The 26861-nt window shown below is 46.2% G+C and overlaps 1 protein-coding gene across 1 annotated transcript in view; it reads right to left on the bottom strand.

Moving 5' to 3' along the window:
* Positions 1-26861, bottom strand: part of Reep3 (receptor accessory protein 3) — an 82444-nt gene that overhangs the window by 21807 nt on the left and 33776 nt on the right. Inside the window, exons 3-5 of the mRNA NM_001106386.2 lie at positions 4935-5011; positions 1505-1625; positions 813-926 (exon numbers count right to left, since the gene is read on the bottom strand). Of these exons, the coding sequence (NP_001099856.2) occupies positions 813-926; positions 1505-1625; positions 4935-5011 (312 nt within the window). The remainder of the gene's footprint in view (positions 1-812; positions 927-1504; positions 1626-4934; positions 5012-26861) is intronic.

The following is a 26861-nucleotide window of genomic DNA, read 5'->3' as shown; positions in this document are numbered from 1 at the left end:
CCTTTCTTTTAGACACAAAGCTCCTAAGGTACACACAAATTAGCAAACCGCTTATGGTAAATTCAAAGGTCATAGCCAGTGCTGTGAAGTCTGTTCTTTTTTCTTTTTCTCATACACCACACACTAAAATCAGTTATTGAAAATAACTGAAAATAAGCCACGCCAATTACTTCATGCAAAGAAAGCTGAAAGCCAGAAGGATGGTTTCCAGAGAAGGTTACTTGGCTTGAACGAAGAGCTACGGCATTAGTGACGCGCCGAGTCAAACCCGGTTCTAAGGACACGCTTTTCACACGCTTTATTTTGAAATAATCAGTTACCTCAAATTGCTTGAAGTAGAGGTGCAGAAGTAAGCCAGAAATCCTAGCAAGGCAGTGCCAGAGAGAGAATGAGAGAGAGAGAGAGAGAGAGAGAGAGAGAGAGAGAGAGAGAGGGAGGGAGGGAGAGGAGGTGGGGAGAGGGAGGGGGGGAGAGAGAAACATCAAAGATACAGAGAAAAGACTGGCCATCTTTACTTAAGGTGATTTATCATTTATCGAAACTATTCAGGGTTAAAAGGGGGAGCTTTGTGCCCCAAAATGACATTTGCGTATGTTTTATTAGCTACCTCTAATTTCATAATCAATTAAGAGTTTTGGATAGAAAATGAAGTATTAAAATATCATTAACATTACCTACTTAGAATATTTATTCCAGTATTAGAATATAAAATGAAATTCTGTCACAACTCTGTATGATCTAAAACGAAACTAGCTGCCTCACTGCACCTGCTGACGAGAAGACCCTGGCTAAACAGACAGAGGGAAACTTACCTTCACTGCTGCGGTGACGGCAGCTGCAGCTGCCAAATTCAAACCTTGCCGTCCGAAATTCACCATTGTCTCATAGCCTCTTTCTTTGGCTTGGACAATATAATCATCAATTTCCTGGTGGCAGAAAAATTAACAGAAAAATCAGGTGTGGTAGCATACCCCTAAAATCCCTGGAGGGAGCTAGGGGCAGTCAGAGCAGAAGTTCAAGGTTATCGTCAGCTACATCGTAAGTTCCAAGCCAGCCTGGGCTACAGGAAGCCCTGAGGAAAACAATAAATTAAGCTGGGTATGGTAGTGCATGCCTAAATCCCAGCACTGTGGACAGGCAGATCTTTGTTAAGCTTCAGGCTAGCCTGGTCTATATAGGGTGTTCCAGACCAGCCAGGACAATAGAGTAAGATCCTGTCTTAAAAATAAAAACTGGCAAAGAGTAACAACAACACACCAATAGATGTTAGTTCATTCAGGTTTTATAGTGAGACAGGGTCTTACTATATACTCCTGGCTGGCCTGGAACTGGATATATAGATCAGGCTAGCCTCCAACTCAGGGATCTTTCTGCTTCTGCCTCCCGAGGAGTGGTCTGCCTCTCCCTGTTGGTTTTATTTAGAATAATGTTAAGAGGCCTCTGGCCATTAACACGTTCTGACACACACTACTTAGATGGTTCAGAAGTAACTGGTACGCCTTACCCTTTCCTTCGATGACAGCAGGGGATGAAGGAACTTTCTGTAAATTAAACTCGCCCCTCTAGTGTAGGGTGACAGCAGCCAAATGACAAAGGCGATCTTCAGCTCATAGTACAGGGGAAACCTGGTATGAAGGAACAAAACAAAGATGCAAATGCTGGTAAGCAAAATAACAAGTCTCAAGGAAATTGTAAAGCCTGTTTCCACATGAAGTTGCTGACCAGGAAAACAGGAACATGTGTGTGCACGCGTGTGTGTGTCTGTGTGTGTGTACATATATTGGAATTTACCGATGCCTTCATGTCATTCAGTCATAGATAAGTTGACAAAAGAACCCAGCCACCCTTGCAGACATTTGCTAGGGACAGTACCTATACTAACTACAGAGACCCAGAAAGGACAAACTTCCATCTAGACACTGTGGCTAGGGACAGTCCCAGAAGCACGTGACAGGCCCCACCAACCCAGGGGACAACTCTGTCTGTCCCAGGTGCACGTTCCCTTAGCTTTCTCAGAACTCCCCGGCAATTCTCTCTCCAATTGCTGATGGTGAGTGTGGGAATTCCCGCCGAGGGAGACTGGAAGCCAGCTGAGTGCCTTTCTTTCCTGAGTGTGGAATTGCTTCCCCAGCCCTGCATCATGCGAACTGACTGGCTAGCACGAGTGAACGTGACAGAGTTGACATAAATCTTAACTGCTCTCTGACACTCTTCCAATTCCCCCAACCTCTTGCTTTAAGCTTCTCCCATGGGAAATTCTTCCTTCTTCTGCCTTGGTCTGAAGCTGACTGGAGCCGAGCCCAGCACGGCTGCAAACACCCGCCTCGAGGCCACTTACGGAAGACATTGATGCCTGCCACCACCATTCTAACCCACACTGCTCTGCAGGGCTGCCTGCTGCCACAGAGAGCTAAGTCATACAGTGTGAGAGAATTACAAGGCACCAGGATACAAAGAGCCCCAGGTCTGAGTTCCTGTGGTAAGGCAGATAGACAGGGGGTCAGTGAGGAGTCACCGCTGCAGCCAGCAAAGAGTGTCTACCGCAGTGCCCTTTATCGAGGGCATGGACTCTCACAACCGGAAAACACAGAACAAAACCCTACAGTTGTGTGTGCGCATGCAAGTGTGTATGACATATGTCTGGTGTGAGCCCCCGAGGCACATGTGTGGAGGTCAGAGGAGAACTTTCAGGAGTCAGTTCTTTCCATCCAGATTGGACTCTGGTTGTAAGACTTTGTGGCAGGCGTCGTCTGAGAATAAACCATCTGGCCATACCAACTCTTAACATTCAACACTTTCTATATTTTCCAATAAGGCATATAAGCTATATTTGAAATTAGAAAAAAAAAAGTCTTAAAAAAATGAAGCCATTTCTCCAGCCTCAAGAGGAACATTTCAAAAAGAAAAATGGAGGAGGGTGGAGTCTGGCTCTAAGAATATGCTAAGCATGTGGGAAGTCCTGGGTGAGGTGGTGGAGGGGAGGGAGGGAGGGAGGGAGGGAGGGAGGGAGGGAGGGAGGGAGGGAGGGAGGGAGGGAGAGAGAGGAGGAAGGTAAGGAGAGGGAAGAGGGGGAGAGAGAGAGAGGAAGGAGCAGGGAGAGAGAAGGAGAAGGGGAGAGAGGAAAAGGGTAGGGAGGAAGAAGAGAGGGAGACAGAGGTGGAAGGGAGGGAGGGAGAGAAAAGAGAGAGAGGTAGGTGGGGTGGGTAGTGGATTTGCACTAACTCATAAACGAGGACAGGTTAAGAATGTTTAACTCTGGTCAGGGGTGGTAAGACCTGCATTTATTTAATCTCAGTAACTCAGGACTCAGAGGCAGGCAGACTTCTGTGACTTCAAGGCTACCCCGGCAATTCCAGGAGACCTTGTTTGAGGGAAAAAAACCAAAAAACATTGAAGCCTGATGATAGATACTTTTCCTCTAGGTGACAACATGGTGCAATATTCTATGAGGATATGAGACCAGAAATTAGGTAAAGCAGATATAGGTAGGAACAGAGAGGGACCACTGAGTTCAAGTGATTACCTATAAGTACTACAGTTTGATGTCTGTCTGTCTGTCACTCATCCTTCCTTCCTTCCATCAATCTGTCCACCCATCCACCCACCCATCCATCCATCCACCCACCCATCCATCCACCCATCCATCCATTCACCATCCATCCATCCATCCATCCATCCATCCATCTGCATGTAGTAGCCAAGGTAAAGAAAAGATAGCTTGGTTAATTTCAGCTCCGGTCTATGATACACGGGAAGTGGAAACACTGGCAAAGTCTCTGGTTTTCATTTTTAAAAAGGAGACTTGTAGTGAGGATTTTGGTTCCTTAAAACACACACACACACACACACAGAGAAATATTATAAGAAATGTCTTCATTTTAATCCCAGGCGTGGGGGACACAGGGCTGCTTCAGACTGTCCACAGCAGCTGACTAGGACTTGCCCCGGGCTCCAGCAGGGGCGTGATATGGCCAGCTGCAGAGAGTTTCTGCGATTTTGTGACATGTGGACTTCTGGGGACTTTCAGAGGGTGTATAAATGCTAGCGCCCTGAGCGGGATGGGGTCTGTTGGCTGGTTGATGTTGGTCTCGGTTTGTTAAGTAGTCGTGTGAAAAGAAGGAAGAAATTAGATATGGGATGACATAGCTCAAACTTGCCCCGGAAGAACTCAAGGCCCCTAATCAACAGGAAGTATTCTAGTGATAACGTCGTTCCCTTTCCCCCTCTACCTCCTTTGCTCTCCTATCTAATGTTAGGGGCCTGAAAGGGTTAAAATAAAGGGTGGAGAAGCGTGGAAGAGAGAAGAACCTACAAAGTAGCCAAAGCCATGCTCCAGAGTCTTCTCTACTGGTGTGGCCGGACACGAAGGTGCTCTGAAACATTATGTGAGATTGGAGTCCTACAGTGTGGGTCCTGCATAAACTGTCAACTCAATGAGGGAAGGAACATGTTGTAATTATGTCTCCTGTTGCTTGGATGGAGCCGCCAGGGAGCTGCGGGAGTGGGTGGGTGTCCCCGTGGCTGCTGACGCGCTGCCTCCATGTTCGTGCCTGGAGCTTTAGGGCTAGGCAGGGAGGGAGGGCTACGACCAGATGCTGCGGATTGGAGAAGAGTCATTTCGGAAGCCCTCGAGAAAAACAGTCTGAAGTCATGAGTGTGGAAGGCAGATGACGACAGACAGCCAGGCTCTCTATTTTGAGACGCGGGTGGGAGTGGGAGGTGGGCGGGGATTAGCACAGTGAGCTGCCTTTGTGAGGGCGGGCTCCACAGAGAGCACTGTTGTCGCGGGGAAAACCGAGGAAGAAAAAGATGCTGGATAATTAAGTTGCTGGACCTCTTTTTCACGGGGGTTGGGGATAGAGTGGGAAGCAAGACTGGGATAAGAACGTGGGACACCTGAACGCACCTGAGTCCCTTGGAGCTGTGGAACTTACCATGCAAGTGTCTGGTCGGCCACCGTTTCAATGACAGTGTAGAGGGCAAAGACTATCCAGTACATCATCCAGCGGACCTAGAAGTCATAAAGACACCCATGAAAGAATCGGCTAGGATCACTGCAGGGCCTCCCACCCAAATCCCAGCATCGGGTACGCTCAGGCAGGAGGAGGATTCCCTCCGAGTTTAAGGCTAGCCTGTGTTACACATCAAATTGTAACCTGGATGAAAGGAATTATTTGCTCTGAATCATTTTATATAAATACACACACACCTCCAGATACATAATAGATTGGGTTCTAATACGGAGTTCAGTTTTTAACAGGTGTTATGCATGAGTCTGTGGCTTGGCTACACCAAGTGTCTGGGAACACAAGAGTCAAGAGCAAGGCTCCGAGGTCTGATACAATGTAACTAAGTAACCAGAATCAAAGAACTATTTCATGCCTACAAGATGGTCCTAGACATGATGACATGTGACACTCTTTGAATTTTGCATTTATTTGGGTGCAATGTCTTTCATCCTGGTACCTGGGAGACAGAAGCGGGTGAATCTCTGAGTTCAAGGACAACACAGTTTACACAGGGAGCTCCATCCATACCATCCAGAGCCACACTGTGAGACCTTGCCTCAAACAAATAAATAAATATTTGGATTCTTTATTTTTCCATGGACAGAAATTGCTCAGAGTCCAAAGAACTATCACAGGATGGTTATTTCCATTACTGACAAATCCCCCAAACCAGTCATGCAGTGTGAGAACCCAAGGTACGACAGCAGTTTGGGACATCTTAACTTCCTGCCTGCTGAGCGAGGCCAGCCTAACTAGTCCCTCGCCCTCGGCTGTCTCTTGGCTGTCTCTACGTCCTTTCATAGGCAGAGGCCACACTAGTTATTCTTCAACTCCATCTCTCAGACGTTTACCTATTTTTCAGTACCAGCAGCTACACTTTCTTTCAAGCAGATTCAGGTTTCTTGTTTGTTTGCTTGGTTGGTTCCCTGTTCAACAACATAAGCAAACACACAACCCCACGGCAACCACTGGACTTGGGACTGCTACGTACATAATATAGCAATAATGCCTTTAGCCCCTGTATTATTATGGGATGCAATCGTTCCTGCCACAGGTAAGGGACTAGTGGCAGAGAGGTAAATGGGTTTTCTCAGGGTCACTTTGCCAGGCAGTGGACCCAGGCTGGCCGACTCTGCGATGGACTAGACAGCTGTACCACACACAGAGGGAAAACCGGAAGAGCTCAGTCAAAGCCCCTGCTTCCTCCAGTCTCATCCATGACAGTGCCCTGATAAGCAGCCATGTAAACATATTCTTACTTAAAGTGAGCTCACGTCTAACTTGTGTGGCCTTGTGGCACTTCCATATGGGCCACGGGGCCCTGTTCTAACTACTAACTACTAACTACTAACTGTCCTTACTAACTACTCAGTTTAGAGATAGATGTTTGTCCCACTATCTCACAGACATCAACCTGTATGTAACTCAAGGCTGGGGTGTAGCGAGTGGAGGCCTTGCCTAGGATGTCTAAGCCCTTGTATTTCCTTGCTCTGCAGACAGCACGACAGAGACCCTGGAACCGGAGGTACAGGTGGTTGTGAACTGCCAGCGCTCTTATCCACTGGGTCAGCTGGGGAACTGAGTCAGTCTCTCTTCTTTTTAAAGAAGAAGGCATTCTTTTGTAGTTAAACTAAACCATCACCAAACTATATCAGTGGTCTATTCTCCACATTTTCCCTGTGGACTGACTGTATTTTATTATTATTATTATTATTATTATTATTATTATTATTATTATTTTCTTAGACAGGTCTTGCTTTTTAGCCAAAGTTGGCCTCATACATGTGACAATCCTCCTGCCTCAGCTTTCTCGGATTACAGGCCTGTCTGGCGCGGGCTGTAATTTTATATAAACAAAAGCCTATGGTATGAATTTGTCTTTTGTGAATGAATTCCTTGACAATCTGCTCCCTAGAATGTAAAGGCATTTCATTCTTATCGGATTTACAGACCTTACATGTCACTGAGCTTAGGCAATGATTAAATGTCACTCAGTGACCCTGTGGTGTTCAGGGGAACGACCGCAGAGAGAGTCAACCTGGGCAATGTGCTGCCTGATTTTCACAGTAATGGATCTGGTTGGGATTTTACACGGAACGATTACTCAGCAAAGCCTTATGAAAACCTCGCCTCAAGGCCACCCAGCCTCTGTTTAAGGTTTTTCCCAGAGGAAATACCAAAAGGTATTTCAAGGTTAAAAAAAAACAGTGGTGGTGGGGATCATCTCATAAAATTGCACGTAAAGATGGGGAAAGGCAAAGACCTGAGATAGTTTTCATGTCAGATAAAAACACTGATAGCAAAGTGCAGCATTGGTGTTAACATTAACAATTTCTGTGAAAACCATCACTTCCTGTGCATGTCTGCAGGCCCTTCTGTGTCTGTAGGGAATGTTTCTCAAACCCAGCAGATGCAGAGCCTGCTGTCACTCTTACTGAAGTCTCACCTATGAAGCGGCTTAGAATTTGCAGACAACCAGGACACATCCCCTCGTTGACATCAAAGTCATCTCCAGATGACTCATCCTATGTAAGAGGATGCAAAGCCTTCTTCTTCCTCTTCTCTTCAGGTCCTGAACTGTTGATCCCCTGCCAAGAGCTGGCATTATAGGTGCCTTACTACGCCCAACTCCAAAATCATTTCAAAGCGGCCCACTTAATGGTCACAAAAGTCATTAAATGCATCTTCCCTAAGAAATGCATTTCCAACAAACAACATGTACACTTAGAAGCACTACGTTGAATACACACACACACAGAGTCATCTTTCATATAAAACATGACACAGCTAATTCTTAAGGGCAGAGGTGCCATCGTTAGCAATGACAGGAACTGTCACAACTGTATCCAATGTTACTGCCCACTTGCCATGGGAAAAGACACAAGGATGGACTGACGAAATGAGATCTGGCTCAGGAGACAAAGAAGTGTGTCACCAAGCCTGATGACCTCTTGAGTTCCAGCTCCAGTACCCACAGGGGCAGGAGACATTTCTTCCTGCAAGCTGTCCTCTGACCTCCACTTGTGCTCTGTGGCACCCACAGGAACGAGTAGCAGCGTATCCACACGAACCAATACATGCAAATTCAGGAAAGACGAGAGGTGCAGCTGGCGGCTTTGGCCCACAGGTTTCTAATATTCTCAGGAGAGGACACTGCTACTGAAATTATGAGAAGATCAGTATCAGCTGAGATGAATAGTTGAACAGCTAAGGGATCTAGGTGAGGAGGAGAAAGCCTCCAAGGAAGAAGCATCCTCTGCTAGGACAAAGGGAAGAGGAAGGAAAAAACTTGCTGTGTGGGTTAGAGGTCTTGATGGAAGGAAACAGGGAAGAGGGCTGAAGGGTTGGACACTTCTGTCTCTGCTCTGCAGCAGGAGGGTGGTCGTGTGTTAAGAGCGGCCATGGGTGGCTTTGAGAAGAATAAGAAAGAGCTAGAAAAGGTTTCCTTCTGTTGTGTCTGAGACAGGGTTTCTCTGTGTAGCCCTGGCTGTCCTGGCAATCACTGTGTAGCAGGCTGGCCTTGAACTCACAGAGATCCACTCCTGAGCAGTGGGATGAAAGACGTGCACCACCAGGGACCCTTAAAAAGTTGCTTTTATGGGTAGGGAAAAGTGCTGGTAAGGAAAGCTGGATCCGACTCTAACCAATGACGCCTTTGGCTGCTTGGCGTTAGAGCATGGGTGCTGCAGGGTAATTCTGGGGCAATGGAGGAGAGGCACTCAAAGGCAGTGCCTGAGCGACCCACTCCTCAGCTCCCCCCCACAGGTGTGTGGGGCTGAAGATACCGTTCTCACGTGCACAGTGTGACCTGGAGCGGTCAGTGTGTGCCTCCAGGCTTTCTCCTCTTCCCGCTGGCTAGCAGGGAGCACAGTTGTCTTGGAAGCTGTGTGTTGAAGGTGAGCACAGCTGAAGAGCTGTGGGGCGGAGGAAGACTCCTCTTTGAGGTAGAGGAAGGCCTTGCTTCCTAAAAGCTGGCACAGGGCAGAATAAATCCCCATATCCCTCTGTCACCACGTTCTCTGCAGCAGGGTGCAATTAAAGCATCTTAGTCCATAGGTGAGGCCCCACGCTAATCTTTGGAAACTGAGGCTGGGACCTCTAGAGCAATGGCTCTAGAATTAGCTATGTACCCACCAGGGCCTATTATGGGATAGCTGGGGCAGCTAATGACTGGTTTAGTGGTGGAGACACTGAGAACTATCTTCACGGTCTCTGGTTGAGATCTCCTCAGGGACTCTAAGGAATATCTGGGAAGCAACTGGAGGGTAGGAAACATGACATATTCACATAGCAGACTGAGACAGAACAGGAGGGAAAAAAAATGACTCTGCATTATGGTTGTGATCTTCTAGGAGGAGTGGCTTCCGACTGAGTTTGTTAACTGCCAGTGTATGTGAGTTTAAGCTGCACCTCTCCCCTCCCTCATCATCTTCACCAGGGGAAAAACAAATCAGATAAATCATCGAGCCTTGCAACATGCTGCAAGTAAATCTGTTCTGAAAGGCTGTGGAGGCACCCAAGGGTTAAACGTTAAAGGTTAAAGGTTAGCATAGCCCCGGTGCTGATCTGTGCTCCATTCTGATCGCTTTGCGTTTCCTACGCGTTTGTGACAAAATCTGATGTTCAACGTTTTTATTAAGAGGCTGCAGGAAGGAGACGGCTCTGTTGACAAAGTGCTCTCACTACGTAAGGATCAGGACCCAGGTTTGGATTACCAGCACCCACATACAGAAGGCTGGAGAGAGGATTCAGCAGTCAAGAGGACTGAGTTCGAGTCCCAGCATTACGTGGTGGCTTACAATCATCGACCACTCTAGTCCTGGGAGGTCCAACACCATCTTCTGGCCTCTTTGAGTGTGATGCACAAACACGTGTGCAGGCAAAATACTGAATCACACAAAAACAAACAAAACGGATTCGGGTCTGCAACTCCAGGGACTGGAATCAGTTCTCTGGGCTGGCCAGCCAGCCTGGATGAATTGGCTAGCTGTGTGGTGGGGGGGGCGGGGAGGGGTAGGGAGAGGGAGAGGGAGAGACAGACACAGACACAGACACAGACAGAGAAACAGAAAGACCCTACCTTAAAAATCATTTTAAAAAGTGATTGGTTTTGGACTCTGGGACAAGGGACTGAGGTGCATATTTTACATACCAAAGCAAACCTGGCCTCCAGTTTCTCCCAGCATCCCTCAGTCCTAGCTGGAATACCCCACCTCCAACCCTAAATTTCCCAGCCCAGGGGCTTAGCTGCCCTCCCCCCAGAGGCTCTTTCTTCCCTATTTAATCCAGACATTTTGGTCTCTTGCTCTCTCTTCCGCTCTCTCTTCCTCTCGCTCACCTCAGAGCTACATCCTCAGCCTGTACAGAACCTCTACATCATTCAGATGTCAAAAGAAATTCATTTGCCAAGGAAATAAACCCCCTATTGAGGCAAGTTCTTTTGGAGATTAGAGAGTCATCTGTGATATGAAACCACAGCACCTAAAGTGACATTCTGGTTACACAGTGCATGGGCAGTCGCTCCCCAGATAGCGAGCCAACACTTGCTCTATTATTGCTCCAAATTCATAAGGTTTTGATAAGCCTCAGCGTTTCAAACATCCAGACAGTCATGTGACGGAGCTCTTAGCTTCCCTCTCCCAGAGGGATTAGAGGACATTTAAAGCCTGAACAGTACAGTAAAACGAACACACCCAGAGGCGAAACGCACTATCAGAGTACCACGCACCGTTTAATGGGAACTCATTTACATTACCCTGATACCAAAAGAAAAGTGGGTTCATTTCATGGGTCTTTTAACATTTTTCAACAAAGGAAGTTTTTATGCTTTGCTTCCTCAGGGGGGGAAAACATTTTTATGAAGATCTCAGGATAAACAGACAGAGCGCTGGAAGCCTTGTAACTGTAACCATTGCAGAAACTGGAAGCAGGAGTAAGAGGACAGAGACTACAAACATGCGGGTGGGAGCAGGGCTAGGGTAGGGGTTAGAAGGCTGGGGTAGGGGTTGGGGATTTAGCTCAGTGGTAGAGCGCTTGCCTAGGAAGCGCAAGGCCCTGGGTTCGGTCCCCAGCTCTGAAAAAAAGAACCAAAAAAAAAAAAAAAAAAGAAGGCTGGGGTAGAGGGTAGCAGTAGAGGTGGGGTGAGGGTGGAGGTGGGGGCAGGGTAAGGGGTAGGAGTGTAGGTGGGGTGTGGGTGAGGGTGAGATCACCTCTGGTTTAAAAATAAATGCTATGGGGTTTTAAGAGCCCTGGATAATGGGCACGCATTAATTGAGAAGGGTTTCCCCCCTATATCGTTCCTTTATATAACTTGTTCTTGTTATGTCGTTACTAGAGGTATCATAATAGCAAGGGTGATAATGTGTTCAATGATACAACTGTACTAACTTGCAGTGTGTGATTAGTAAAAACCCAGGTGATAAGTTGATTTGACAAATATTACTCCAGGTCTATTGTGCACAAAGCCTTTGACACGAAAGAGTCGCAGACGATTATAGCAAGGTTCTCCTGCTTCAAGGGCGCTTTCATGGGAGGGTATGAATACAAGAAGATATGTAATTAGAATAGAGTTTAATCCACATACAACTACTAAAGTCTTTATGTACTATGTGTTATTCACTGTTCTGTCTGAATGACAGTTAAAGGAAAGGCTCTAGTTATGGCTCCCCCTCTGCCTCCTTCCCTCTCCCCTCTCCCCTGCAAAGGTCATACATAAATCTGTGCACCGTGGTTGGCTTATATAACACCCGCCTCAGCCATCTCACTGAAACAAGAGGGAAAGAAGATGAACCTGTCCCGTCTACCACGTTCCCAGGACGAAGTGCCTGGTAAGGTGGGCATAGAACCAACCGAACCAACAATTTCTGTTTTCTGGGGGAAGGTCTGTAGGCCAGGCTGGCATGGAACTTACACTATGTAGGTAGCCAAGGAGTAATGGCAGCCCTCCTGGGCACTGGGATTCTAGGAGTCACCAGGCCTGGCTTCTTTCTTAAAATTGAAGGTCTGCTGTCCAGTAAGAAGAGAAGGGCCTGGTCAGAAAAGTCCCTGCCTTGTAGGGCAAGGCCAATGACCTGAGCTCCATTCTTGGAAGCCACACCATGGTGGGCAGAGAGGACCGACTCTACGAAGTTGTCCTTTAACTGCCACATGCTGACCAAGGCACGTATGTGTCCACACACCCACATATCACACGTGCACACACAACAGTAATAACTAAAATGAAAAAGAAAGTCAGGCCTTCATTGGTGAGACTTAAACAAGGAACTATGAGCTGCAGGTGGCAGTCTACAGCATACGGGAAAAAAAAAAAGAATTATTTGTCAATTATTTTCCACATTATCAAGACATTAAGAAATTCTGCAACCTTTCCTAAGTACAGATTCACTGAATTATAAAGCTACTAGGGCTGGTCTTAAAAAACAACAACCACAACCAAAAAAATCCAAAAAACCAACCCCCTCACTTATGCCTAATGATTTCAATTAGAACCATGAAGTAGAACTCGGATCATAAATGCTAAAATATGCTCCAATGCGGGGGGAAAAAGGAAGAAACAAAACAAAATAAACAAACCCCCCAAACTTTGCTGAATCTAAAAAGAAATAAACACTGCTGGATTTCAGACCACCCAAAGAGCACTTGATTTTCTGGACATTATTCGATACTCGGTTGAGTCAGTCAGTGTTCCCAGAGCACTTGTGGACACCAAGTACACAGGGAGTGGGGGTGGAGGGGTTGGATGGAGAAATTCTCAGATGAGGGTTCCTCAGAAATGGCAGAGAGCTGAAAAAACTCTCTTCTGTTTTGTGAACAATTATGCAATAATTTGGTTATTTCGCAACACTTTTCTCCCCCTTTAAAACAAAGAGGAACAAAATGTGAGAAATCAAATTGAAAAAAAAAAAAAAAACAGAAAACAAAAAAACCCTCCCTCTTTTATTCAACCCAGATGGCTCTGCTTTGGGGTGCTTCTCAGAACTGTGCCAAGTCAGAGGCACGGTAGAAACTAAGCTAGTCACGTTAGATTTAACTTGGGCAGAGCCTGCGCTGGAACATGTGGAGTCTGTCCTTGACACGGGCTCCTGGGATAGAACTTAGGTCACTTGCAAGGGCGTTTACATGCTGACCCATCTTTCCAGCCCTGGCCATCATTGATGAACAGGGACAGAATGTAGGTTTCTGATGGTTACCTCTGATCTGGGCTTCCTCTGTTTGGAGGTGGATCTCAGCCCACCGTGTCTTACATGGGTGTTGTAATTGCTGTAGCTTACCATGACTCCTGGGTGGGAGTTTTACAATCCCACACTGAACCCACGCAGCGTGAGTAACCTGCAGTTTCTGGTTCTTGCCGCCCCAGGCCCCACAGAAGACCCTGTTGCTTTGAAGGACAAAACTTCATGTAACTGCAGGTGTGAGTCTCGTAGCAAGTGAAGGGAGACAGACACAGAACCGTTCTGTTGTCTGATTCCGGGACCAATGAATTACAGCAGCCCTGCTCTCCTCAGTCTCAGGAACTTGGGAGAAGGAAAAGTGCAGAAACATTTCAAAACTAGATGACAATTAATTTAAAAAGTGTTGAAAACAAGATGCAAAATTTAGGAACGACTTCGGGGAAACTGCTCCCAGGAGCACATGGGAAGGAAAGACTGGCTTCTTCACCCAAGATAACTCTTTCCATCCATACCAGCTGGGAATTCATGCTTCACTTTCCCCCCTTTTGTTTAAAGTCCTCTTGATTTGGGATAACACAGATTGTTAAGAGACGCCATCCTGTTTAACACGGGACAGAATCTCTCAGGGTTTAAAGGGGAAGGGGCAGCCACTAGAATGGGTCTCCTGATCATCCTGGAGGTGAACCTGACTCACGTGTAGGCTGTACCCTGTGTTCTTCTCTTCCTTTGATTCATCTCAGATCGCTACTTTTCTCTTTTAAGCCACCCCAAGGTACCATTCCATAGGCATTTCTATCCCAGAGAGAGAACGAAGGTCTCCACTGAGTCATGGATAAGTAGCTACCTGGGGTCGGGGCCAAGACCCTAGGACAGTAGTTCTCAGCCTTCCTAACACTACAATCCTTTAACACAGTTCCTCATGTTGTGGTGACCCCCAATCATAATATTATTTTTGTTGCTACCTCAGAACTGTGATGTTGCCACTGTTATGAATCGTAATGTAAATATTTTGGGAGAAAGAGGTTTGCCAAAGGGGTCACAACCCACAGGTTGAGAACCACCGCTCTAGAGGAAACCGCAGAACGAAGGCTGGCTACTGAAGGGGAAGCCTCACCCACAGACATCAGGCCAGCCTCAAAACATGGAAACCAGGAGGAAGTCTGACTCAACTTGTATTGTGTGGTTAACTGTGTTAAAAACGAGTTTGTTATATTCCAAGCTGTTAATTGATTCACATGTTCCTAAAACAATTTTTCAGTGGCCAATGGTACATATGAAATTATTATAACTTTAAGAAACACAATTTGGTGGATGGTGGTGATGGAAGGCCTACCACCTTCTTTTATTTCCTCTCACCCCACTCCCGCCACAGACATGGCTTCTATGTAGCCCTGGCTGTCTTGGAACTTGCTTTGTAAACCAGGCTGGTCTTGAACTCACAGAGATCTGCCTGCCTCATCCTCCTGAGTCCCAGGATTCAAGACTGTGCCATCACGTCTGGCCAGCAATCCCTCTTTACTGAGCTAATGGGGTTCCCAGTGCTGCTTTCATACTGGGCTTTGTTTGTTTACTCCAGTAACTTTTCTTGCTCCCCTGCTCCCAGTTTCTTTGCTCCCTTAAAAAATGCTATTTCTCATCACAAACATACACAACAGAGTTAAATCTAGGTTCTGCATACGAGAGGGGAAAAATGAACATTTACACATAACATTTTAAAAATCAACAGTTTCCCCCTTAGCCGTGGATGAGGATCTGTCTAGAGGAGCCTGTAAGGTGGTTCTGAGGGTGCAAGTCTGAAAACCCGAGTTCAGGCCTAGAACCCATGTATAAAGCCAGATGTAGTGGGGTGTTCCTATCACTCCAGCACTCCTACTGTGAACTGGGAGTCAGACACAGCAGAATAAGCCAGAAGCTTACAGTGAAGCCAGCCCAGACCCCATAACCCAGTGACACAAATAAGAAAGACCCTACCTCAGGAACAAGGTGGACAGAATCCACCCAGAGAAATCGAAGGTCCATGTGCCTGCCATCTCTCGGTCTCTCTGTCTGTCTCTGTCTCTCTGTCTCTCTCTCATACATACATACACCCCTCCAGAGGATTCAAAACAGTCCTGTCGATTTCTAGACCCCCCTTACCCCCAGTAAAATGTGGAGAGAGAGAGGGGGGGGAAGGAAGAGGGAGAGAGGAGAGGAGAAGAGGGAGAAGGAGGGGGAGGGGAGAGAGAGAGGAGGGGGGAGGGAGGAGGACAGAGAGGAGATAGTCAAGCCTTCAAGAAGTACAATCCACATAGGCTTTGGCTGTGGGTCAGGGTTCAGCCCATGCACAGAGGCCTGGCTTTATTTGGGAGCTGACTGCAAGGGCAGGATTTCAAGTCCAGGCCAGACCTACTGCTCTAGCCTCTGCATTTTAATAGGATCCCAGGGGATGCATGCAGACTCAGAAGGCCAGCATCTCCCTGGGAAGCTGCTCAGCGCAGTTCCTCTCCCAGTACCAAGTAGAACAAAGGGCAAGGCTCTGTGACATTGAGAGAGCAGAGCTTTCTGTCTGGGGAAAAGCGGGACATGGTACCTTAGATAAGCATCGTAATCATTTAAAATGTAATCGTACTTTCAGAGCACTCTGTATATATGTCATCAATGAAATGAAATTAAGAGCCAGGCATGGTGACTCACACCAGTAGCAGAAGTATATCTTCGAATTTGAGGCCAGCCTGGGTGGGCTACATAGCGAGTTCCAAGACAGCTTGGTCTACAGAGTCAGCTCCTGTCTCAAGCAGCAATTAAAACAACCTCTACTATCCTAAGGCTCAAAGTAGTAGGAAGAGCCTTTAGCTTTCAGTCTAGCCCTCAGGGGGGTTTCTTGGTAGCAATCAGCTTTTCTCAATGGAGGGGAGGGAAACCCTGGAAGGACTCTCTTCCCGAAGCTCATTAAATATACTCTGTTGTTTCTCCAACGGAAAGACCAGAGCTACTTGGATGCGGACAATGGATGTAGGTCTCTTCCCAAGGAGAGAAAGTCCGGGGCTGTGTACAGAACTCAGTTACTGCCCGTGACCTCAGCATTGGGGAGCTACAGGCGAGTCCAAGGTTATCCCTGGCAGACTTTCAGACTCGCCCGGGCTGTGTGAGACCTCCTTGTCTCCAGATACATAAAAACAAAAAACCTGCTGGAATGTCTGGAAGCCACCATGACTCTGTGAGACCCTGTGAGACCCTATTATCTCAACTCCGTCTCTGTCTCTATCCGTGGCCTGAGTCGCCTTCCGCACTTCGCTTGCCAAGTCAGGATAAGTGGCCTTTGTTTATTTGCTTGTTTCTTTAAAGGTGACTTTTGTTTCATTTAACCATCCTGATTGCCGACAGGAGACCCCCAACCGAAGATAAAACGTATTTCAGTGTATTCGGGGTTTCTGAACAGCATCCCTCTCCTTCCCTGACATTCCCATGATGTTTTCCCAGTGTCCTTCAGGGTGACCGAGGTGGTAGGGAAATACTTGATTGGTCTTAGCGGGAATCTTCAGGAACAGCTCCGGCTTCCGTGTCCGATAAGGACCTTTGTCAATGTCACGTCAGTCTTCCTGGAGCTCTGAATCCTGCAGCCACAAGCTATGGACTCGTAGTCTAAGATCACGGAAGGAAGTCAGTGTCTTAGCATTCAAAAGATAGGTTCTGGTCTCTGTGTGGTAGGAAAAAAAAAGTGACTGTCCAATGACGTGACCTTCAGCTGAAAAGAAAAAAGTCAGTCGCGTAGGACATAATTAGGAACTGCCTCCTTAGAAAATTAAAAGATGTATTTTCAGTTTACAAGTATGTGTATTTTCCCGTGTGCATGTGTCCTCCATGTACCCCATGCACACAAGGCAGGGACCCCTGGGAACTGGAGTCACAGGTAGCTGGCTGTGAGCTGCCACCATGGGTGCTGAAAACCAAACGTGGGTCTTCTGTAGAAGCAGCAAGTGCTCTTAACTCCTGAGCCATCTCCAGCCAGTCCTCACAGATCTTAGTTTTTAAGAAGAAACAGCTTTTCTGTACTCCAGTTTCTAAGTAGTTGGGTGTTTTCCTTGACGGCTGCATTTAGCACATCTCGCCCAAGCTTCTTTTCCTGTTGGTCAATCCTGGGCTAATCTCTCCACCTTTCCTCTTGCAAGTATTGTTGTTCTGAGATAGGGGCTACTAAGTAGTCCGAGCTGGTCTCAAACTCAGGATTTTCCTCCCATCGATGAGACACAGGCATGAACCATTACATCTGGAGTTAGCCGTTGCTTTATTAAGCTGGTGCAAGGGATAATCCTTAGGAATACTAATCCCTTGGATTTTATTTATTCTTTTACTCCATTGTTTAATTTACCCTACTTCCCTTACAGAGCAAGCTCACTAGATGTCACAGGCTTTCCTCAAATTCCCGACCCTCCTGCTATGGCCTCCTGAGTGCCGGGATTACAGGTGTGCACCACCAGGCATAGCTTCAAAGGCACACCTTTTAATTTCATGTGTGTGTGTGTGTGTGTGTGTGTGTGTGTGTGCGCGCGCGCGCGCGCGCGCGTGTGTGCGTTTACTTTGTTAGTCAATATTTCATTTGTCTTCCTTTTTTATTAAAGGAGTGCTTCAAAGCTATCAACTGAAAAAATGTGATGTTTAGAACCATTTCAGATTTTCAATCGGTCGACTACACACTTGCATTCTCTCCCTCAGAGTCCGGTCAGTTTTCCTCTGGTGGGGAGGTTATGGTTTCTGAACAGAGCCGCTGGGGTGGGGGAGGCGGGGAGGCTGAATGCTGGCTGCTTTAGAATATATTTCTCCCTGAAGTGAGGGTGGCGGCAGCAGGGTTTTTTTGTTTTTTGTTTTTTGTTTTTTTGGTAGTTGGGGCTTTTGCGACTTTAAACTATTCCATCACTAGGGATTAGGGTGGAGGTGGCTAGGCCTCTCTCCAACTTCTTAGCAACATTTCCTTTAATGGAAACGACTGTTTCTGTCTCCGCTTTTAAGTCCATTTCCACTGCCACTACAGTTGGTAATGCGATGTCCTGCCCCCATCAGTGGAAGTATGGCCCCGCCTCTAGGTGTAGTGTGACTGCAGTGACTTCTCCACGATGGTTCCCAAACAGTTTCACTGGGAGCTGGGACAAGGCTGAGGCTCCAGGATCGTGGGAAAGCTCAATTTACTTCACAAAGGCCAAGAGTTTTGCTAATTGGCATTCTAAATCGGTAGGAGAAACTATCTTGGGTCCTCTGCAAGAGCAGTCAGTGTTCTTAAGCCCAGAGCCAGCTTTCCAGCTCCAGTTACAGAATCTTCTTCACACTGGACAGTTGCGTAGGCTGTAGCTGTTGTAATGACCCCACAGCGGTCATGAAATTGTTTTTAGAAGACTTGAGCATAAGACACTTGATTATGACAGTATCAATGATGTCAACAGAAAAAAATATACAGTATGCATAAATAAACCTGACACATCAAAATCTGGTTTGCAAATAACTTTCACATAATTCAAATAGATTTCATTCACTGAAGGATAAAGGGTTGTCCCACATTTATCAACACTGACTTAATTATGAAATTTATGTTGAGAAAGTAGGGCTGTGGCAACATACCCCTTTAGTCCCACCAGTAGGGAGGCAGAGGCAGGCAGATCTCCATGAGTTTGAGGCCAGCCAGGTCTACAGAGTGAGTTCCAGGACAGCCAGGGATACATGGAGAAACCCTGTCTGGAAAAACAGAACAAACCAAACCAACCAATCAACCAACCAACCAACCAACAGAATCTTAGTTCATGTACTGGGGTGTGGCTCAGTGGCAGTCTGTCTGTCTAATGTGTAGGAGACCCTGGGTTTGAGCCTCAGCCCTGCAAAATACAAATAGGCAAGCAAACAAAAACCTAGATTCACGTGCTTGTCGTGGTTATGCACACGTTTAGTCCTAGTATTTGGCAGGCAGAGGCAAGCAAGTTTCTCTGAGTCTGAGGCCATCCCGGTCTACACAGAGTTCCAGGAGAAGCAGGATTACACAGCGAGACTCCGTGTCTCGAGAGCAAAGCAAAACAAAACAAAACAACCCCAAACCAAGACTTATGACTAAAGATATTCATTCTAGCGGCTAATACTCAATTTTAAAGTAATTTTCAAGGGCTGAAAAAAATAGCATGTGTTACTTTAGACCTATTTTCTATCAAATCATATTTAACAAGTGAACGCTAATTGTGTGTCTTATTTGATACTGTAGGAAAGTGGATCTCGGCCTTCCTAATGCTTTCACACAATCCCTCATGTGGTGACCCCCCACCTCAGCCATAAAACTGTTTTCATTGTTACTTCAGAACTATAATCTTGCTACTGTTGTGAATCCTTGTGTGAGTATCTGATATGCGGGATATCAGATATGTGGCCCTTGTGAAAGGGGTCTCCACCCACAGGTTGAGAACCATTGTCGTAGCATTTGGAAGCAGAGTAATAAAATGGTCCAACAGCAATCCATCACCATGCCAATTTAGAATTTGGGTAAAGATGTTAGAATACACACGTTTCAGAGGGAGGATCTAAAAAAATCTTATTAAAACAATGAAATCATTTACTCTGTGTGTGTGTGTGTTTGTCTGTGAGTGTCTTTGTGTTTGTCTGTGTGTGTCTGTTTGTGTGTCTGTGTGTATCTCTGTGTTTGTGTCAACGTATGTCTCTGTATTTGTGTCTGTGTGTTTGTTTGTCTTTCTGTATCTGTGTGTGTCTCTGTGTTTGTGTGTCTGTGAGTGTCTTTGGAGCTGGGGACTGAACCCAGGGCCTTGCGCTTCCTAGGCAAGCGCTCTACCACTGAGCTAAATCCCCAGCCCCGTGTCTCTGTTTTTATGTCTGTGTGTCTCTGTCTGTCTGTGAGTGTCTTTGTGTACCTGTGTGTCTCTCTGTGTTTGTGTCTGTGTGTTTGTGTGTCTGTGTCTGCTTGTGTCTCTGTGTTTGTGTGTTTCTGTTTTTATGTCTGTGTGTCTCTGTGTTTGTGTCTGTGTGTGTCTGTATGTCTGTTTGTCTGTCTGTGAGTGTCTTTCTGTGTCTGTGTGTCTCTGTGTTTGTGTCTGTGTGCTTGTGTGTCTATGTCTGCGTGTGTTTGTGTGTCTCTGTTTTTATGTCTGTATGTATCTGTGTTTGTCTGTGTCTGTGTGTGTCTGTGTATCTCTGTGTTTGTCTGTCTGTGAGTATCTCTGTGTCTGTGTGTTTGTATGTATGTGTTTGTGTGCATGCACAAGCTAGTGTACTTGGAGAAGGTCGAGGAGAGCTGGTGGGAGCAGACACTCTCCTTGCACAACGTGACTCCCAGAAAGACTCGGGCTGTCAGGCACAGCAGTGAGTATGTTTACAAGGTGAACCTTGTGTAGCCACCAACAGTCTGAAAGCAGATCAGGCTGTGCCTATTGCTCCTGCTGCTCCAGAGACTGAGGCAGGGGGATCAGAGTTTAAGGCTAGGCTGGACAACATTTAACCATGCCTCCCCTCCCTGCCAAGTGTTCAATCAGAATATAAACAGACAGATAAGCATGCGGCTGATAAAAATGAATTTCCTAAAAAGCAAAAAACGAAAACAAAACGCGCCTTAATCAATACACTTTTTTTTTTTTTTTGGTTCTTTTTTTTCGGAGCTGGGGACCGAACCCAGGGCCTTGTGCTTCCTAGGTAAGCGCTCTACCACTGAGCTAAATCCCCAGCCCCTATCAATACACTTTCAATACTGAAATCTTTGAATCAAACGCAATATGGCTGTAGTTGTTGCTATACTGAGTGTCATATCAAATCCAGAGCTTCGTCCACACTAGGAAAACATTCTAACAGGACACTTGCTACATCCTTTCCCTGGGGTGAACCTTTGGGTTCCCATCACGAGGTACCCAGAACACTTGTGTAGGTCAGTGGAATTCTGCCCCTCCTTTACCACGCAGAGGATGCTGGGAACAAGTAAAGACAGGTCTTCAAGACGTCTCCCTCCACCCTACAACTACTAGACAGCCTGAGCTGTCACTGAAGGACAAGCACTCTGGAGCGGGCCCCTGGTCCTTAGGAAGTCCATTCCCATCACTCCCACAGTCAGTTAAGAATGAGGTCAGGTTCCAAACTCAGCACAAGTTCAGAGTCATTTCTGGGCCTTTTAGCAAGTCGTCTCCCAAAGGCCTGCCCCTCCCTTTGTTCCTGCTCACAATGAGTCTCAGGCCCAAATGTCTGACTTTAACTTTCAAGTGCTGCTTAGCAAGTCTTGCGCTTGCTGCGCTCTCCGACATTCTTAGAATAAGAAAACGGGTTCCCTAGAAAAGCTATGGCGATTACACACGATTTGGAAGTGAACGCTCTCGTGTTTTCCAATCTTAAGATGTATCAGCCTGGAGAATGTTGCAAAGACCGCATTAAATCTCCAGTAAGCGTGCATTTCAACTACGGCAAGGCCTTGAGCGTCTAAGTAGGCCATATCAGCTACACCATGCAGGAAATTATACCCCAGGAAAGCTCTGCTTTAAAAATAGGCAAAGGAAGAAAGGAACGCTGCCAAAACACACAGGGCTCTCCGTTTGTTTTGATTTGCACACGGCATCTGTTTGATCAGGTGCAACCTGCCATTTGCAGGCTTTGGGGGAATGGTAGTAGTTAGGGTGGGAAGAAGTAAATTAGCCCAAAATGTTTGCTTTTAGAACATGCTTTTGAAATAGATATCAGCAGAATTTAGGTCAGGACTACATATCACAAAGACACCGGGTTTGGGGGATAAGTGTTGAGACTGGGCTTGGACATGCCCTAACCCTGCAGACTCCAAGCTGAGGAAACAGATTGGTCCACTGGCTCTTGCAAGCACAATGTAGCATTCTGCAGACGTGGAGAAGCCAGCTTTTCTATCTTACAGCTTTTCTGTCTTACAAATTAATTTTTCGAAAGTTCTGCCTAATTACTGTATACCAACTATGTTCAAGGTACAGTGAGGTACAATGAAAGCAGCCAAACCCTTCCTTTGATGGGAGACAGACATTAAGGATACAGTATCAGGCAGCATAAAGAAGTATTGAGATCGGAACACAGACATGTAACGAGTTTTATTACTGCTGAGAAACTTCCACAGAAAAAAAACCAAACTGAATCTACAGGTCTGCCAAACCCGGCAGGACTAGTTTAAACAGGATGGCTACATTTGGTAAAGTTCAGGTGAATACGAGGACACTGTATTAATTCCTCGCTTCACATAAACAGCGAGGCGGCTTTCACTGCCAGCCATTGTTGTGATTAATGACACTTTGGGGGCCACAGTGACTTGGCTATTTTATTTATGTTATTTTATGTGTATGAATGTTTTGTCTGATGTGGACTGTATGCCTGCCTGCTGCTCTTGGAGTTCAGCAGACGTTACTGGATCGATTGGAGTGGAATCGGGGGTATGATCTACTGGGACCAGAACCTAGGTCTTCGGTGAGAGCCTGTGCCTTCTCTCCTTTCCATCACCTGTGCTTTTAACCACTAATGGGGTTGGGCATGGTATGTGCGCCCAAACAGAATGACCAGAACATTAGAAACCCAAGCGCTCTGGTGTGGACCCATGCTGACTTACGAGGTCCTCACGAGTGAATGGACAGCACACTCAAGTGTGGATATTATTAGAGTTGATAGAATGCTGCCTCCTTTCCTGGGCATAGATCCCTGTTTTAATTCCTACAAAATTAAGTATATTAGGCTATATGATAAAGAGAAAATAAGGCAGCAGATGGAATTAGGGCCAAGGATCAGACAACCTTGGGGGTGAGCCCTGTCGTTCATAAAGGACCATACAAGCGAAAGGAGGAGGCAGAAGGCTAAAAGCCCAGTGCTGGCAGCATCCAAAAATCTCAGCCCTGAGCTCTTGGCTGTAAAGACACAGGGACTGAGCCTGAAGCCAAGGAATGTGGGTAGCTTCCAGCTCTGAACGACAGATCCTCCACGGGACTAGAGCCTCCAGAGGGAACACAGCCAAGTGGACCCATGCTACATTTCTGAACTCTAGGGATGTCTGGGATTAAATATTTCGTGGCTTTCCGTCTAGAATAGCGTGGTGGCTGGGACAAGCAGGAACTCGACGTGGTGATATGGGAAGGTGCTCTGAAACTCGTGGGGAATAATTAAACACTCATGCCTCGGGCGAGGGAACACACGCAGCACCCCAACCTTGGTTTCTGAGAGTCTTGGTGTTAGACAGGAGGGTGACTGAGGTCTTCAGTGGTGTATTATATTCCTTCCTGGTTCTGTTGTGCCAGGAAGTGTTCGTGAACCCCAAAAGACCACCAAGGAGCCGCTTCCAGTGTAACAGCATTAGGGTCTTTTTATGACAAGCATGGGCTTGGGCTCTCTTCCCACTCAACCCTGACACAGCAGGATGGGAAGGGAAAGCAGCGTAGCCTCGAACCTCAGCAGGACAAAGGTTTATAGGACACAGAAGTGGGGGAGGGGGGCATCTATCCTGGCAAGCATCAAATTGAATGACTATTATAAGCTGACAGGTGGGTGCTCCAAAGCAAGACGGTATACAATCGCAAACCGTCTGAAAGTTCATCTGAAACAATCAGACTAATCTTTGACTAACTGTTGCTAGGAAGTAGCTAGGGAGTGACTCTGGCCAGGGCTAAGCCGTGAGGTCCTTCCTGGTACATGGGTGTAGCTTGGGTTCTGCTGCAGGTCAAGTTCTCTGGCTTTTTTTTTTTTTTTCTTTTCTCTTTAAGATGGAGGCCAGTCTCAAGATGGAGTAGGTTTGGCCTCTACTCAGTTCAGTATCTGTTCTCTTTTATCACTCACTGTATTTTCAAAACAGGGGTTTTGAATTTAATGGATTCTCTTATGCAGGTTAAGCTATTTTTAGCACGTGAGGGAGAATTAAAATTCCAGAAGCATGTTATCTTTAATTGTCTTACATTTTCAAATAACCCAATAATAAAAATCTGAGTGTGTTATTAAGGGGATGAAACATATAAAGTTACGTTTTCAAGTGGAGCTGGGGGGGGGCATGCCTTTGATCTCAGGAATAGAGAGGCAGGAGGATCAGGTGTGTAAGGCCAGCCTCAGCTAGCTACTTCGTGAGTTAGAGGCCAGTTTAGGTTACTTGAAACCATGTTTCGAAGAGAAAAGAAAAAAAAAAAGTGTAACAGAAGAACTGATGCGCAGTGAAAGTGGAGTAATTGTTTTATAATTAAGTCAACCTCTAAATAACCCGTTTTTAGCATTCATTTATACATATAGGTAATTTATGCTTTCCTAAAACTTTTATATTCTTATTGCTGTCCTCTTAGCTGGCTTTTGGTCTGCCTATTTACTTAACTACTTGTCTTTATCTATCTAGTATGCACACATCTACATATGTATGTATCCACTTATCTATGTATGCATCCACTTATCTATGTATGCATCCACTTATCTATGTATCTGCCTACTTAGCTATCTTTCATCTATCTATGTATCTACTTATCTATCATCTATCTATGTATCTATGTATCTATCTATCTATCTATCTATGCATCTATATATCTATGTGTCTGTCTGTCTGTCTGTCTGTCTATCCACCCACCCACCCCTCTGGGATGGTACATCTGTGTCCATCTCCCCACCTCCCTACCTGCCCACCTGTCTCCTTGTCAGTGTAGCTGGGTCAGAGCATCCATCTACCTGGCTGTCTAGCTATTTATTTCCTCTTGGGGACAGATAGAGTCTCTTCATTCTGTAGTGCCTGCTAACCTCAAGTCTTCAGGGATTCTCCTACCTCATTCTCCAGAGTGCTAGGACTGCAGGCCTGGACTTCTCTACAACAGGCCCTGGAATGAGTCCAAGATCACAGGAGCCCACAGCTGAAAGATACACCATCCAGTTCTTCAACTGCACAGTTAGCTAGAAGCAGAGAAAGATCCCGCTGGATACACGCTGTGAGGAGCTTTTGTATTTCCTAAGCTCTGGCCAGTAGCATACTCCGTGGCTCACATTCTCCTGGCATTTTAGAGATGAGGGGTTATTCATACTTCTTTACCACTGGAAAGAGGATTCCAAGTAAAGACACAGTAGAGCGGTATCTCACGTCTATAGAAATGACTAATAATCGGTGGTAACTCCTATGTTTCTGGGGGTTTTGTGTCTGGGGGTTTTGTGCTCATTTTCATTGTAGTTTTTACAAAAGTAATGGCAAATGACTTCGAGGGGAAACTAAACCAAACCGGTTCATCCCCAGGACCACAAAACTCAAAGCAAACATAACCAAACAGGTCCTTCAGCACCGGCAGCTTGAGAAATGCTGGAAATGGAAAGCAAGTGTTGTTTTAGAAACTAATATAAGCCAGTAGTGTAACATGGCACCTGAAATATTTATTACAGCATATATTGAAATATGCCCCTTCAAGCTACTTATAAAATGAATTTAAATTAGAATGACTTCATATGCTTCCATGTCTTAAGACTATTTTCCCAGTCCTGGATCCAAGAGATCTGTATCATAAAAGGATTTAAAAACTCCACAGCTTACCCAACTAACTTCTTCACCCCTCATAAATGTATTCCACCATTATGAGCTCGGTGTGTGGGTCTATGCGTACATACACTTCATTACAAAACTGGCCTTATCTGACAGAGAAACGTGACTATAAAAGTTCAGTAGGTTAATTACAAAAGTTTTAGCCACTGGCTCTCTGCAACCTTAAATACCTGCAAAGGGACCCAAGAATCAAGACTGGATTTCTGGTCTTTGTGATCACATGCAGGGCTGGATGACAAGGCTGCCTGCCATCCACGGTCCTTACAAAGAGCCACAGTTATACACCTCCGGGAGCCCAAAACAGGCACTTAGACAGATGCTCACACGGGCATGTCTGTGCCAGCAGTATTCATAAGAGCCAAAAGACAGAAGCAGAACAATTCAGACGTCTGTCGACGGATGAGCAGATAAACAAGCCCTTGTTTGGTTTCACCAATACAATGGGACACTGTTCCAGCCATCAGGAGGCACGGAACACTGAGACGTTCCAAAACATGGATGGACCTCGAACACGGCTCGGCAGCTGGGAGAAGTCACTTACTCTAAGATTCCATTTAAGGGAACGTCTCCAGGGAGAAGCAGGTGGGGGAGGGGTAAACGCCTAATGGGCCTCCCTTTCATTTCAGATTGAGGAGGGCTGGAAGGAGATGGTGTCTGTTGTCTGCCTGGCACTGAGAGAGTACTAAGTGCAATCGAATTGTCATTTAGAAATGGATATTCTGGCTCCCTCAAACAAACAAATAAAAGAAGTGCCACAGTTGCCGGTGTGAGTTACCTCAGTGCTGGCCGCTTATTTGTTTTGATTAACTGCCCAAGGTACACATTTGTTATTGTCTAGAAATGTACTCCATCAAAACAGAAGCCCACGCCAGGACTCTGGGCAAGGAAGTGTATGGGAATAGTCAGCAGAGGAAGGGCCAGCCGGCCAGTGTGAGGGCCCCAGTCCAGAGCCCCCAAACACATGAAACTGGTGTGGTGGCACATGCCTGTAACCCTTGAACTGGGGAGACTGGGAAGGGACTCCTAGGTAAGCTCTTTGACTCCCTAGTCTAACTGTACTAGTTAGCTAGAAGTTCTCAGAGAGAAGACATCTTCCTCCAACCTCCATATGCTATGCTCCAAGGTGTACACATACACACACACACACACACACACACACACACTCGTATACTCACACTCACACACATGTAT

This window comes from Rattus norvegicus, chromosome 20 (assembly GCF_036323735.1).
Source record: "Rattus norvegicus strain BN/NHsdMcwi chromosome 20, GRCr8, whole genome shotgun sequence".
In the NCBI taxonomy this organism is placed as follows: Eukaryota; Metazoa; Chordata; class Mammalia; order Rodentia; family Muridae; genus Rattus; species Rattus norvegicus.
This window is presented reverse-complemented; position numbering and strand designations above follow the sequence as displayed.